The sequence below is a fragment of the Ixodes scapularis genome, unplaced genomic scaffold (assembly GCF_016920785.2).
Source record: "Ixodes scapularis isolate PalLabHiFi unplaced genomic scaffold, ASM1692078v2 PGA_scaffold3__209_contigs__length_174095766, whole genome shotgun sequence".
In the NCBI taxonomy this organism is placed as follows: domain Eukaryota; kingdom Metazoa; phylum Arthropoda; class Arachnida; order Ixodida; family Ixodidae; genus Ixodes; species Ixodes scapularis.
The window spans coordinates 10,067,570-10,083,334 of NW_024609868.1; the positions used below are offsets into that span (position 1 = coordinate 10,067,570).

Here is a 15,765-nt window from a genome sequence, read left to right on the forward strand (position 1 = left end):
CCATATGTTTTCGGGCAAGACCAAAAATATAATAAAAATATTTATAGTACGAAAAAAAAAAAAAAAGATTGGGCTGGATGAACTATTATTAGAAGCCTATGATAATACTGAACAGCTGTCTCAGTGTAACCTGAAGAACTTGCTTAGTATTTGCATCCATCAGTTATAAAGACTAAGTTTGGACATGGGTATAGTAATTGAACAATGGTATGCTGCAGTGCCAGAAAATGCATGCAATATCTTAATTTTTTAAATGTTTATATATACTACAATACACACTATATACTCTGCTACTACAATATTCCTTTATAGTATGTCTAGAAATTTATTAAAGCTTGAAGGGAAATGCAGGAGCTCTGGAAGATCTTACTGCATGGAATCTCTGGCAGCAAAAACACCTCGGAAAAGTACAAGCTCGTCATTGTAGCGTAGAAGAACTTGTAGTTGGGCTAGTTGGTGAACAATATGAAGCGTGGTTTACGGCACAAAAAAACAATGAACGCAAGGAAGAAGACACTCACACAGGTGCCAGAAAACCTGTGTGTGTGTCTTCCTCCTTGTGTCCATTGTTTTTTCACGGCGTACATTGTGCTCCATATCATCATTGTAGCCTTTAAAAGCAGTGCAAGCAAATGCATGAAAAGGGGCAAAATGTTCTGCACTTAGTTCACAGTGCAATTTCGACTATGGCTTTCCATCCTTCATGAGGAACACCAGTTGGTTAATCCTGCAAATTCCAGACATAATATCCTAGCCATTGAAACTGGAGCTCCTGCTAACTCAATCGCACGCATGTCTCTTGATGGCTACTCACCGTGCCAGAGGCCAATTGCTTCTGCATTGCCTTCTGCAGCTGACGATCGTTGTCTCCCACAGTGTCGGCGAACTTAGCAGTGCCCTCCTGTGGAACAGCAAGAGGAATTGAATAAAAAATGTACTGCTCTACCTTACTCACAAAATTCAAAAGGTGATGTATTGACATGTGTTAGTCAGCCATGGTTCTGGGCTTTATCAGACTCAGTAAACACGCTAATGCCCCAGAGCTTTTCGTGCTCAGGAGATGATAGCTAACAAAAGCCATTGAATGCAGAATGACTCGCTAAAAATTATTTCTTTTAGGAGAATGGGGTACTGCAACAAGATTCTAGTGCATATTTTAAAGTCTAAACGTCAACCACATTCTGGCCACACCACAAAGTCAAATTTGGGGGTTTTAGGTGCCAAACCAACGACGGGCATCTGGCACGCCCCAGCGGAGGACTGAGGATTAATTTCGACCACCTGGGGATCTTTTGACGTGCAACCGAAAGCTTGGTTACACGGTGCGTTCGCCGCAATAAGCCTCCATCAGATCGCGGGCACCTCGGCCGGGATTCAAACCCGCCACCTGGGGATCCGTAGGCCGGCGCTCTCGCATCGGAGCCACCGAGGCGGCTCTAGCCGCACCACAGATATACCAATTTTTTGTTAGAAAAGAGGGCAAAAACACGATTTAAAATGATTACATTGATTATCAGATTGCACCTGGTGGGTGTTCCCGAAACTCATTATGTCACCATGCTGCGAAAGTATGGCGGCAAGCTGCATGGGCACACTCCCTGTCGCACTTGACCGCACCGAATTTCTCTTCTCTCCCGCGCCTCAACCCGGCCATCCCGAACGGCCAGGTTGTAACGTGCTAATGCCACCAAGTGGTGAAGCTCACAACCATGCCAGCCTCCCTGTAACCTTTCCCATGAAGTTAAACATGACGTCGTGAACACGCTGGAGGCACCAGATCTCCCAAGATGCATTGCGCTCTCTGATGACTGCTCTTCAAGTGCTCACTGGAATCAGCAGTTTGGAACGAAAAATATAGCCATCCCCTCAATATGCAATTGTCATTAGCAGATTTCGGTAACTTATTTCTGAACATGTGAGGTATTTTTCAATTTTCATTTCAGTATCTCTCATATTGCAACCCCACTCCTACTTGCTACTATTACCGCTCTCATGAAAACTTTTGCTTCTTGATACTCACCTACTCTATGCTCATAGCCCGCACATGCAATCACCAATTTACACACAGCTAAAATGCTGACATTAGAGCTACCAATGTGCGGAATGTGTGAATGCAAAACAATCAACTTAAATGTCAAAGTTGTTTGCTCAACATGAACCTGATGAGAAGACAAAATTGTGACACAGCGCCAACGTCGTGTTTATACGGTATGCGCCAGTAATACCTTCAACTTAAGCACAGTCATGAAATGCTCCAAATAAGAAATCCGGGCGATGTTCGGAAACACAAATGCTAAGAAAGCACCAACTGTAGTCGAAGTAAACAAACACGATGACACGGGCGTTTCTGCTGTCTTGAGAGTGCCGCCATGGCATCGCCGCACGAGTAGGTGGATCTTCCCTTCTAGTACGTGCTGGGTTATCATAGCGACGCACGACGAAAATTCACAGTCAAGGATAGCGCTTTTACGCGGAACGATAAGCTTCCACCATGCCGTCTACATCGACGATCACAACCGACGCCATGTTTGCGCATAGAAGAAGTCGCCCCACGACCAGCATGCAACGCGCGCAAACACTTCTCGACCTGCGATTGGTCTGTCGTTGCGGTTTCCAACGCAGCAGAGCAACGCACGCACGTGTCGTTCACGTGCGTGCGTCGCTCCGTCGCTATGGCAACTGAAGCTTCTCCCTTCGCTTCTCCCCGCTCCTTAGAGCAACCTCCTCGCCCCGCGAGTTCCGCTTGCGGCTAGCGCCGTGCGCCGTTATCTTGGTTATCTAGTGTTGCACAGAGAAGCGTGCTCACTGTGCCGGTTGGCGCGGTCGGCGGGCTGTTTCAGAAACTGCACTAGAACCGGTATTTCCCTTCGCGCGCCTGCATCTTAAGTGGTATGTAATTACATAGAGTTCTATGGGAGGCGAACCGGTGGTTTAAAAAAGCCGCGTTATACCCCGTCCTGCACTATAAGCGGTTACGTTGTAAGTGGTCTATACTGTATTCTCCTGGCTGAAGCAAGCAGATGACACAACATTGGGGTGACCAGACGTCCCGTTTTAAAGGTTAATTTCTCCTGTTTCGTCATTTTGCCTCATGCCCTGTTTCCGCAAGGATGTGCAAAGTTGCAATAGCAACACTAATAAGCAAATGGGAGAAAATTTAAACAATGTTTACAGCTTACAAATGAAATTTTTCAAAAATATGTGTTACCATGAGAATGTTATACCTCATATAAAGTACAATTTTGGGCCCTTTCTGTGGTTACATTTGCCCATATGTTTTGTTTTTCTTCATAGAAATGTGAGAATGGGAAGACTTTTTTTTTTTTTGTATTACATGAATTTGGTATGCTTCAGTTGACAACAACAAACAAATGCTAGCAAAGAAAGGCACTTGAGATTTTGTGAAAAATTAAAAAATAACTATGCAGTTTTACGTTCAATTGACTTGCAGCAGAGCTTTCCTTTCTGCCTCGCTGACAAGCACTCCATCCACCGATGTCCAGTATTCTACACCGAGGATATTTGGTCACCCTACACAACATGCACAGCTCGTGCATGTTGTGCACGAGCTTTTCACCGTCTGCTCGAAACGTCGCTACCGAACAAGCATGCATACAGATGTACCAAAGACTAACTAACACCCACCTTGAGCATGAGCTCCTTGCAGCTCATCTGATGTTCCTCGCTGGAGAAGATCCTCGCCAGCTCGAGGAACGCCTGCACCCTGTCTGGCTCTACCAGGGCCCAGACCCTGGAGAGGCGGTAGATGTCGTTGCTCTGCAGCGCCGCAATGATGGCCTTGAGCGAAGAAAAGTTCTTGAGGAAGCGCAGCTCCTGGGCTATGCCAACCCACTTGGCGAGCACGCGGGCGCGCGACGCCGCGTCCCCTCGCCAGCCTTCCCACAGCACTGTCGAGGTCACACGCCGAGACACAGCGTTGAACTGGCGCACCGTGGCCGTGGCCGTGTTGTGCACAGTGGCCGCCCAGTCCCGGGCGTTGCCGCCACGTCTCCGCCACATGGCGCCAAGGCAGTGGTGTGGCACCAGCCGGCGAAACAGCTCCTGAGCAGAAGGCATTCATCGCCGTGAGTCAGAAATGGCATGTAAAACAAACAAAGCAAACAACCATATCGCACCGTTGTATATGTTGCTTTTCACCGTTGTATGGTTCTTTTCACAAAAAAAGTTAGTAGTCACACCTTTGTTTGAGTTGCAATTCTTTGCATGCTCAGTGCGGTGACACTGCGTAGATAAGCTCTCATATCCATCTTGTGATTGCAATATAGTATGTGCAAGCAGGAGCCAGTTTTAACACTCTCGCCAACAAACCAAACGAGAAATATGACTGCTGTGGCAAATTTGCGCAGTTAAAGTTAATATTCTCTTTGCTTCCCAACGATGATAATAGAAAAAATTGTAAGGGTGCAGGCAAGCTGGTGAAGGTGACCTTGAGATTGAGACTATATAAGGAGGTGGACTAAATAAACGAGTTAGCTGAGTTTGAGACGTCGTCCTGTCTATTCTCTGTCCCTTCTACGTTTTGATGTTTCTTCTCTACCCCAGTCTCAGGTTAATTCAACATGGATGATAATGTCCCCAATTTCCCAATTATGTCCAATTTTTTTAATGTGAAAGCATTAACTGTCTTATGCAGCGAGCTGACGTCATCAGCCGTGCCGAAAGGCAGATAAATTCGTGAAGCCACGATCTGAGGCATCCCAGCTTTGAAGCTGTGCAAAAAGCCACGCAAAACGGCAAATAAATGAAGCCGAAGGAGGCCCGCTGCACGTCAGTTTCAATAAGTGCCACCCCGTGGCGCTGCGTGCCCGTGCCGCCAGCGCACCAACAAAATCAATGGGCTGGCGCGCTCGGGCGGCGACACAGCCGCCCGATCGCGCCAGCCGATTCCTGCAGCCAATCCTGTGCCGCCGACAGAGCGTCGGCACAGCTGATGTCAGCGAGGCGCGGCAACTTTACGAGGTCGCGCGCAAGAACGACATTCATGCTTTCGCATTCACAACTCATAAGAAGTGCTTAGCTGTACCTCGAGCCTTTTTTCCCATGCATCTTTGTGTGGCCAACTGAGGCATCCATTCTCGGCGAGGAATATTCAATGCACTTCGAGAGCGTCGAACGACTTTCTTGGACACCTACCGCATCCATCCACGTGAGCTGGCAGGCGGCATGTTCCTCCTGTAGCTCCTGCAGCCAGACGGGTCCGGGCGTGGACTGTGCCCTGGCCTGGGCGGGGGGCCACCGAGGCCCAAACACGACCCCCCAGGGAGGGGGCTCGAAGAACAGGCCTTCTGCACGACACCCCACGGTGGAGAGAGGAAAGAGAGAAGGAACTGTGCAAACTTGGTGGCGAGAGTGAACTGGTGCGCGAACACTGAATGGGGAAACAGAAAGTGGCACCATGGGTGTGTCCACATTTGCTATCCTGTGGCAGGGAATGCCACATCCTGTGGCAGGGAATGCCACATCCTGTGGCAGGGAATGCCACATTGGTGTTGCAGGGAGTGCCACACAAATGCCCAAAATTGCATAGCCCAGTTTTTGTTAAGAAGCAGGCTAAGGTCTGCTAGAAGAGATTAAGGAAAGAGACGCTTGTGACAACGCAAGTTTAACATCTCGTTAAAGACTTCTTAAACATGTGGAGTTACTTAGAGACCCGAGAAAAAACTAAATAACTTCCCCTCAGTATTCCGATGCTATGACAAGATTTTAGTCCTAACAAGCTAGCAACATATGTTTTCTAACATTTTCATGAGATGACAAACAACATCTCTCGCACATATAGACATTTATACTGTTCAATGAACAATATAAACATAACAATGAATGTCGACATTACAAAAAGCAAAATACAATTTTCAAAAGAATAGTGTCCGAAAGCAGTACTTAAATGCAAATTTAGTAAGGCTATCATCGCATACAACAAACTTTCCACTACACTTGTCTCTTCGTGGCATCCCAGCCCGGCCCATCATGCTCTTCTATTTTCAGCCCAGATTTCGTTCAGAGTATGCAGTGAAGATAAACTCAGATACACATGGCACTGCCTGGGCCTATTCAATGTCCGAAAAAGCCGAACACAAAGAAATATCCGATACCAAAGATTTGCAAACTGGACACCTCCTCACGGACGTCGCCCCTCTCCTTAGGAGCTCCACAATGAACGTCCACAAGAGCAATGCGGAGATATCTCAGAGTTGCCGGGGCGGTGACCTAGGAGATCCCATACCGTCTCACCCCGTGAAACTACCGTAGAATACCGTGCATCCGCCCATACCGCATTAAGCGTCCATTCGCAAATTTTTAAGCTCTGAGGAAATATGCGCTGTACATTTATATGTAAAATTGATGACCGGAGAAGCGCCCATTCTCCATTCCCTCGCGATTATTTCTAAATTTTGAATGGGCGCTTGCCCGGTATTTTACGGTAACCCAGACGCGGCGGTCCCTCACCTTTCTCGGGGTCCCTAGCGAGGAACTGCTGTAGCCGGTGCTTGGCTCGCAGCTCGAGGCTCGAGCCGGGGTCCAGCTGGCACTGGGCGAACCCCAGGAGCTGGCGCAGCACAACAAACTGCGGCGGCTCGTACAGGTCCTCCGGGTACATGTCCAGCCACACCAGAAGTGCCTGCACCAGGGCCCTGTGGGGAGAGGGTACGCCAGTCGCATGGACTGTCACCTCGACGACACAAACTTGTTCGTTTATCAGGACACCTACGTCGTCACGAGAGGCATTAGAGTATGGTGTCCAGAACTCGTCTCCGGCTGGTGCGTTTACCAATTCCTAAAACCTCCGTTTCCGCCCGACGACGCCACAAGGGTGTCACGTTGTCACACCAACATCTCATCAAGAGATGCTGGTGGAACTGACAGTGTTGGTCTATCCAATGTCATTGGGCAGCCTATACCAACATTCATTAGAACACAGAAAAAAGGAATATTTTAGCACATCAGTTCTGCATTTGAATGGACGCATTTTCTTTGAATTAAAGGGCAACTCCGGTCAATTAAATAAAATTAGTTAATTGTTGACTACATATATCTTAAGGTAGTAATAAATGTCATTTCTTTTCATTTCTTTCCAAAAAAAAAAGTGTCATATTTTTCGCGCAATCCTTATTTAACCCTTTGATGCCCAAAACTTTACTGGAAATATTAGAGACCTAGCAACCCTGACATGGTTTTAGAACACACAGAATAACACAAATCTACACTAAAATCTCGAGAGATGCCCCACCCCCGAAAGATAGCCCACCACTATGTTTGGCTTGATTTGCTATACTTTTTCTAAACACCGAACGATAGCCCACTCCTAGTTATAGTGGTTTTGGGATCAATGATGGCCTCGGCGTAAATGCGGCTAGTTTTAGCTATGGCGAGATATAAGTGAATGTTGCTGACTGGGAAGTACAGTCATCTTTAATTCGTTGCCCCTCGCCACCATAACAAGCTTAGAAGGGACACCACCTAAAAATAACAATTTTTTAAAAACTTTACTCGATTGTACGCTAAAAGTTAGCCAACTTCATATTTTCATCCAATTTGCCTTTGATGTTAGGTGGGCTATCTCTCGGAATTTTACGGTAGTCTCAGAAAGAAATTACATTTTTTCATAATTATGTTTTTGAAATGTTGCTTGTGAGCGACTTTGGGCATTTGCAGCATTATTTTACGTCCGATGAGGGAAAGCAGTTACAACCTGGGAGAAGGCACAGGTGCACTCGAATTTCGCACAGTAGACACACCTGTGACTGGATTTGCAATATTTGCGCCTGTTTCTCCCCTTACAGTTTCGGGTCAGTGGTGCACGCCATCATACCTCACATCCACTGCCAGCTGTTGTTTTAAAGGAGAAATTATCTGTTTTGAAGATGCAATTTGATTCTTCACTGCTAAGCGCAGGTATCCTCGCCCCTGCAACAGAGGGCACTACATTTATAGAGGCGCACATGGCGTGGGAAAAATTGTTGACCCTGGACAATACAGGGCATCAAACGGTTAAAGCTCACCGTAAACCAAAACCAAAACCTTGCCTGCAGCGGGCAACATTGCTCCTGTTTCATCACCTACATACTCTTAACCACGTGGTACAAATCATGATGTCATGTACCAGGCGGGCGGGCGGGCGGGCGCAGCTCGGCGCAAGGGTGGAAGCGTCATCCACTACGACCAGAAGCCTGCTACACCCAACGATGCCTGCACTACCGCAGCCGCAGTTTGTGTTTTAGAGCAGAAAAAGGCAAGTTTTACTAAGGGCTTGTTTTGAAAACATTAGTAGAAAGCGAAGTTCAGTAAACCACACGTAAATATGTCGCGACGGGTTTGTAAAAGTATGCTATGCTCAATATTGCACAGTGGTTCTCTTGCACGGGATGGACACTGCCAGCAATGATGCAAGCACGCACGGGAGCATGCGGGCGCATGCATGTACTGTGAATCACGTGATCAACGATAAGATCAACGAGGAAGACCAGCGAAGCTGTACTATGGTCAGACGATCTCAAGGACGACGTCTAAGGACGAACTCAAGGATGATGTCTAGGAAGACCTAAAGGACGACTTCTAAGACGACCTCAAGGACGACTTTTAGGACGATTTCGAAGAAAATGTCTAGGACGACCTCAAGGACGACGTCTAGGACAACCTCAAGAACAACTTCTAGGATGACCTTGAGAACAAACTCAGACGATATCAAGGACGAGCTCAAGGACGACGTCTAGGAAGACCCCAAGGACAACTTCTAGGATGACCTCGAGGACAACCTCTTTGACAACTTCAAGGACGACTTCGAGGACAACATCTAGGACGACGTCTAGGACGACGTCTAGAGAAACTCAGCCTTTCCACTCTGGCGAAAACCAGAGTGGAAAGGCTGGAAAGGTTGTCGCCATCTATGAGCAAGACCAGCAAGCCGACTGTCTGGTTGTCGCCGTCGCTCATAGATGGCGGTAGCTGTCCAGAGTTTTGTGTCAACATTTCTTTGCGGGGGACACGATCCTGGGAAAGCTAGCCCTAAACAGCTCCGCTGTAAAAAGTACAAACCAAGAAACAAATCTCCCCGAGAGCCCCAAGCATGACGTAGGTAGCACAGAGTGGGTTGCGCCGACAGGGTGGCATTGGCTGCACTGTTGGCTTTGCTGCGCCTCGCCCCCTAGGATTACCAGAGTTTGGTATTTTCCCGCCCCTCAAACTTTGTTTGCCAGCTCCATCCACTTTTAGGCGGAATTAGATTGAAATATTTGGCGTGTGGTCTTTTTAGGCGATACTAAAGAGAACTGCATTGTTCTCTTAACGTGTAAACGGAGCGGAGTTGCCCTAAGTCCCCTTGGCGATACATAAGTAGGCTCAAAAGTATATTTGCATTTACGGACACCAGAACCGTTATGATAAATATTATGCAAAAGTTTGAGACAGGTGCACATACTGCTGATGCTTCTCCGGGGCTACTGTGGGTGGTTCCGCCTCGTCGGCATCTCGGCCACTCAGCTGCCTGTACCTGCGCAAAAGGAAGAAGCATGCTCCAGACAAGAATGCAACACTTGAGACCGCCCCAAGTGAGCTGTCCCGTTTGAGACTGCTCCTAAACAAAAATATTTTAAATGGGGCTGTTTCAAATGCCAACTTATTTTCTTGTTTGTTCCCAACAACTGCATAACAGCATTGGTATTTTAAGCGCCACTCTTCATACTTTTTAATTCTGACACTCTGAAAGCGAAGGAAGATAGCAAGCCTCTGCCTTTAGCCAGAGTTCGGGAGGAGATTCAACCGTCACGCCCCTAACGACTAAGTTGAGAACTACACTCATAAGAACAAGAACAACGTAAAGCAATTGTTTGCGTTTCTGGCGCAGCATTCGACTGGGGCTCAGGTTCAATCGGTGAAGCACCAGTTAAAGACGAGCCTCGGTCGAATGCTGCTGCAGCACTCATGTCCAATCTGCCCCTCGTGTTTGTCTCTTTAGGAGACGTGAAAATAAAGTGGGTTTGTTATCGAGAAGGCGTTGGCTCTAGTGTGTATTTCCTCACCTGGCCAGGAAGGTGTCCAGCACCTGCTGTGGGCTGGCGAAGGACCGGTAGGTGGCCAGGAAGATGTTGACGTTGGTCGGCTCCAGGCCCCCCTCGTCGTCTGCCAGGTTGGCCACAATGGCCGCCAGGGAGCCTGCCTTGACCACTCGTACCCGCACCGTCTCCCACTCCAGGTGAGACACCGTGTCCTCAGAGTCCTCCTGGAGCATGGCGTCCCCCCAGCGTCGCACTTGACGTTCCGAACTCCAGTCCCACGTTTAAGATCCTCGTTTTCCAGCCTCTCGCTTCAACCACCACGTGCAAATGCGACGGACAAAAACAATCTGCGGCAGTACTTTGGTTGCATCTGCCAAATTTGTCATACCCCAGGTTATTGGGAAAGTAAATCTAGTGCAGTCGTGTAGGGTGTATTTGCCAGAGGCCATAGAATTCTTCTTTTCCGACCAATTTTAGAACAAGCCTAAAGATTTATGCCACCTCATATATGCGTTCTTCTCTCGATCGCAAGATTCCTGCACCTCTCTTTCGTGTCTCACTTTTCTGTTTAACATTTTCACCAAATTACCCTCGAAAAAAGAATGTTGTAACAAAGCAATGCAAAAGGCCTGTGACCAACTTTTGCCATATATATAGTTTGTCGCAACGTAAGAGAAGCAGTAGAAGCCCTGGTTTGAGCACCAGCTTTCTACCTTCCGTAACTTGCTATAGGCGGAACTTGTCCTGCGAATCGTATGTTGCAACAGACCATGGGTGACTAGGTAGATACTTTGTAAATCTGCCAGTGACAAAAAAAAAAAAGGCAACAATTAAGGAACAGAAAATCAGTGCTATTTATAACATGATTGGGGGTTGCATTCAAGCTGTAAAGAGAGTAAATAAAGAGGTGGATTTCCAAACACAGGAACCGGCAATATTCCTCTCCCAAAAAGGACATCTGCGTTAGCTGCAGTCAGCAAGTGCAGCACCTGTTCCGCACGTTTCACAATGCATGCACTCTTCTCTCTATTTGATAACCGCCGCCAACACGGTAGCGATCGTGAACACCCGTGCACCAGACGCGACCTCCCCAGTTCAGCCCTGGGCTCCTTACACTTCTGCTAAGGGAGCTGCTTGGGTGGTAGCGCACTTTCTTGAGATACACCGTGTAGACAGCACCATCGTTCTTCTCTTCGCCCCAGAGCCGCCAGGAAGGTTGCTGCACAACAAAAAAAAAAAAGCAAGACCATCAACACAACCAGCCCGGCATTGACACTCTTCATTTTTTCACATTCAAATGGCCAGTGTAATAATCAGCTCGAATTAAAAAAAATATATTGTTTTAAAGACAGCGAAAGGTTAGTCATGAAGCCCCAATCTGCACCTGGTGTCACCCCAGTGCAGTAGCACTGCTGGCCAGGGCTGTTTTAACGTGCATCATGCAGTAGTCATATATAACCACAAGATTCATCCAGATCGAAACAAACAGGGGTGGGGATTGAACACAGAATCCCTGAGCTCTGCAGCACACGGAGCTTTCACTCCGTGTGTTGCAGCTTTGTGTGCTTTGAACAGCAGTGGCTTGATATAGTTGGTCACCGATTTCCCCTTGTGTCTCAGATAACAGGCTTATTCCACAGGAAATGAACTCAATACATCAAAACAAACTTTTGTCTTGTACAAAAAAAAATAAAAAATAAAAGAAAGGTTTACCTCATTTTTATTTTTGAAAGCATAATTTCTGCTTTTTATCTTCACGGTCGTGTGCCATCTCTTGTGGTTCTCCTTCCTCAAGTGAAAACATGCTTGTATTTCCAAAGTCACTAATGTATAAAGCCACACATTTGTTTCATAAACAAGTATGTTTGCCCAGAAAAGCTGTAGGCACTACGCACATGCTCCAATAAACAGCCAGTTCCATTGCATTAAGCCTAGCATCAGAAACATGAGTTGGTCTACAAGAGGAGCCGATATGTAGGCGCTGCTTGCACTGGATGGAGGTGGCACAACCATACACAACGTGAAATTCTTTGAATGGCTTTTTGATGCTCAATACATCAAAACAAACTTTTGTCTTGTACAAAAAATAAAAAAAAGGTTTACCTCATTTTTATTTTTGAAAGCATAATTTCTGCTTTTTATCTTTACGGTCGTGCGCCATCTCTTGTGGTTCTCCTTCCTCAAGTGAAAACATGCTTGTATTTCCAAAGTCACTAATGTATAAAGCCACACATTTGTTTCATAAACAAGTATGTTTGCCCAGAAAAGCTGTAGGCACTACGCACATGCTCCAATAAACAGCCAGTTCCATTGCATTAGCCTAGCATCAGAAACATGAGTTGGTCTACAAGAGGAGCCGATATGAAGGCACTGCTCGCACTGGATGGAGGTGGCACAACCATACACAACACGAAATTCTTTGAATGGCTTTTTATTTTGTGTTTGTAAAATTCAGTTTTATTTAGAGTCACAGACATCACCGGTGATCATAAAACTAATTGCAACTTATGGCTCCACCTTTTGGGTGTCTGCACTATCACCAGCAACCAGGTTGCTGCACCCATTCATCGAGACGTATAGAAGGATGGGATATTTGTTTTTCCAACTGAGAGCCGCAAGAGATTATAACTAGGGTCCAGTGTTTTCGGGAATGATTTTTCTTCAAACTCTTCCACAGACTTGCTGTTTTTAGGCATTAATTTTCTGAGTCGAAACAAAAATTGGTAATTCTTGGGTACTCTGGGCAATGTAAAGCTGTATATAAATGACGGCTTGAATTCGGGGTTTTTGTTTTCCCTAATCTTGACATAACCAGCTCGCGGGTCATTTTTCGGGGTTCATAGGTATATACCGAAAACACGAAACCCCAATTAAAACACTTTCAATGGCATTCAACTGGTTCAATTGAAGGCTGCAATTTTATGCATATGTGGCCATTGTTAATAAAAGTCTTCAGAAACAAACAAGTGAGTGTATTCATCATTAACATTTCCCAATCACATGTGCAACAACTCGAAACAAGGCAACCGTCACAAAAATTATAGTTGACCGTTCAAGCAGCAAGATAGCTTATCAACGGCCTCCAGATCTCAGGAATTTTCTGTCTGCCACAATGAACAGCCCTACTTATGCCAAGAGATGTGAAAATATATAAAATACATAGACGAGGTGTGAGGCGTGAGCAAAAATTTGGTTTTCTGGTTTGTTTGCATACATCTACATCCTTACGATGTAGATGCGTGCAAACAAAAAAAATATACAGAAAGACCACCCGGATGACACAGCTTTTGTGTCTGCATGCGAGCGTGTAACCAACACGCTCAACACTTCAGATAGATGTAAATACTTTGTTTGTCTTTGTCTATTTAAAATAGACTATTTGAATAGCCAAATACTTTGTCTATTTAGAAAAAAAAAAAAGAGTGAATTGTGACGATTATGTTGTTGCATCTTTCCAAAGCACTCACACTCACATAAGAACTTCGGGTGTAAGAAAGGAAGGGTACTGCCCAATTTTTGTTCCCTTTCTGTGAAACGGGTTTATCAAATTTAAATTTAAAAAATGTTCCACCAGAAAAAAAAAGTTATTCTTTCCCAGTGCGTCAGGCAGTCCCAAAACTGTACACACCCATCAATCATCGTGCAACACATACCACAGCTGCCACTGATGGGGCCCAGAGCAGGGTCATTAGGGCATCGCAGATTTTGAGTCTGGCCCAACCGCTGCAGCTAATGGCTCCCCATAACTTAGGACCGACAGAGACTGCGGTCATTAGGAACACCTGGTATGAACATGGAAGTCTGGGCTGTGCACAATAAATATATGCACTCGTTCATCTAGGCTGTTGCAGTCATATGAGTCCCTACATCGTTTTATTACATCAATGACGGAAGTCACCGATGTTGAGATATACTTGATTTCACCTTTAAGCTGACGTCAGGTCTTACTGTGGAGAAAACGGTGTGACAAAACAACATTATCGAAACAACTCAACCATACATGTGAAAAGAAGTCCGTTTATTTGTCAAATGGACAAGGTATAGAATATGAAGCACACATGCACTATGATAAATTAATACTGAAGGGCGGGCAGAAGCAAAGGTTTCCATCAAGGAAAATAAAATATCGTGGTTCAGGTCCGTGTAAACTTGTAGTTCTCAACGTTGGAATTGTCATGGAATGTTGTTCTGCGGACCCAGGCGCGAACTTGTTTTCAAACCCCAAAAGATCGGGTCAACCAAGCTTAAGCTAGGTATCTGAACGGGTGTTGTCTTATCTCGCCACAAAGGCACGCAGATAACAAACGATCCCCACTTGAGGGAGGGTACTATATGGATAAACGATGAGTATTAATTTGATTCGAATATCCGTAATTACACGATCCACATAACGAGTACGATTACCTGCGTACAAAAGAAAAAAATAAAACGCAGAAACAGAGGACGAAAGGGAGCAACACAGAAGAAGGATTTTGGCAGAGCCAAACAGCGCTAACGCGAACTCGGAGATGTGTCAACAGGTGGGCGGCAGTGGTGCGTGTTACCGCCCGAACGATACCCACCTCCTCGATCGCTACCATCTCGTAGCAAATCTCTCGGCGCTCTGAAAACCTCGGGAGAAAGAAAAAAAAGTAATAAAAAAATAACTGAAGAAAGAACAATGAGGTCGGTCAGGAAGCTCCCGACAGTTTTATAGCACGCGTGCAAGCACGATAGATATGTAAACGTGATCTGAGAGCGCACACCGCAGTGCAAGAGTTCGTGCTTTTGCAACGGCGCTTGACGCGAAGGCACAGCACCGCTTTGCTGCGCGCAGAGAGTACCTTACTTTTCGCGAGAAGAAAAACAAAGCGACAAAAAATGAGGGGGGTTGCTCCAGAAAAATACCGAATTCGTTCTGGAGCCGCGGCGTTACCGAGCTCCGTGATTCGGAGTCTTCGAGAAAAAGAGACGTGGAAAGCTCACCTGTCCATCGGTGATAGGGTTCATAACTTCCTCAGCCGACAGTGCACATGTCGAGGCGGAACGGTGCCGTTCATAATAGGAGCGTGTCTTTTCCTCGCTGCACAAGCATCATTTGGGGCCACAGTCACGAAGTGCCACCACAATAGCAACGGCCGCGACGAAAATACGACCCGCACGGGCGCTCTCACTCGCCCTCCTTTGCCACACACGGACGCTAATCGGGGGAATAGCTTCGCGCGAAACACTGCAGCGTCTATGGTCGCCGACGACACGCTGTCATCTTGCTACCGCCTTGCCAGGCTCGCTGCCTACAGCTGGCACGATCATCGGCGGCTTCGGGGGCAGTTAACCAACAATCCCACCGTGGCCTCATCGCAACATCCCATTTAAACTCATAGACGCTTGTTGATGTTAGCCCGAATAGTGCGGATAGTGCGCTTGGAGCTCCATCGGTGTCTAGCGTGGAACGGCAACTGCTCCTAGGGGCCCATTTGGCGCTACGAGCGCCAGATGACTTCACAGATGCATCGTATGAATCAGGTATGGATCGAGGTGATCAAAGCGTAAAGAAAGTGGCATTTTCCTTTTTTATCTATCCATGTCGCTAGAAAACCAGTTCGCCTGCTTTCTTCCCTAGTAGAGCAATTTTTTTTCTTTTTTTTTTTTTTTTGTGATAGCAAGTTTGTTAATTTAAATCACGTTCTTCTCCATTTCATCCAAGCGCCCAACATTCTTGATCTTACACAGATTTCGCGGTTGATAAATATTTTTGTAACTGGAGTAGATA

At 46.3% G+C, this 15,765-nt stretch overlaps 1 protein-coding gene across 1 annotated transcript in view; it reads right to left on the reverse strand.

Moving 5' to 3' along the window:
- LOC8025387 (ral guanine nucleotide dissociation stimulator-like 1) overlaps positions 1–15,450 on the reverse strand; it is a 31,913-nt gene extending 16,463 nt beyond the window's left edge. The window contains exons 1-8 of the mRNA XM_029992691.4: positions 14,979–15,450; positions 11,128–11,232; positions 10,038–10,237; positions 9,437–9,508; positions 6,469–6,653; positions 5,155–5,306; positions 3,646–4,062; positions 815–901 (exon numbers count right to left, since the gene is read on the reverse strand). Coding sequence (XP_029848551.2) covers positions 815–901; positions 3,646–4,062; positions 5,155–5,306; positions 6,469–6,653; positions 9,437–9,508; positions 10,038–10,237; positions 11,128–11,232; positions 14,979–15,002 — 1,242 coding nt within the window. The 5' untranslated portion in view covers positions 15,003–15,450. The remainder of the gene's footprint in view (positions 1–814; positions 902–3,645; positions 4,063–5,154; positions 5,307–6,468; positions 6,654–9,436; positions 9,509–10,037; positions 10,238–11,127; positions 11,233–14,978) is intronic.
- Between the last annotated feature and the right edge of the window lie 315 nt (positions 15,451–15,765).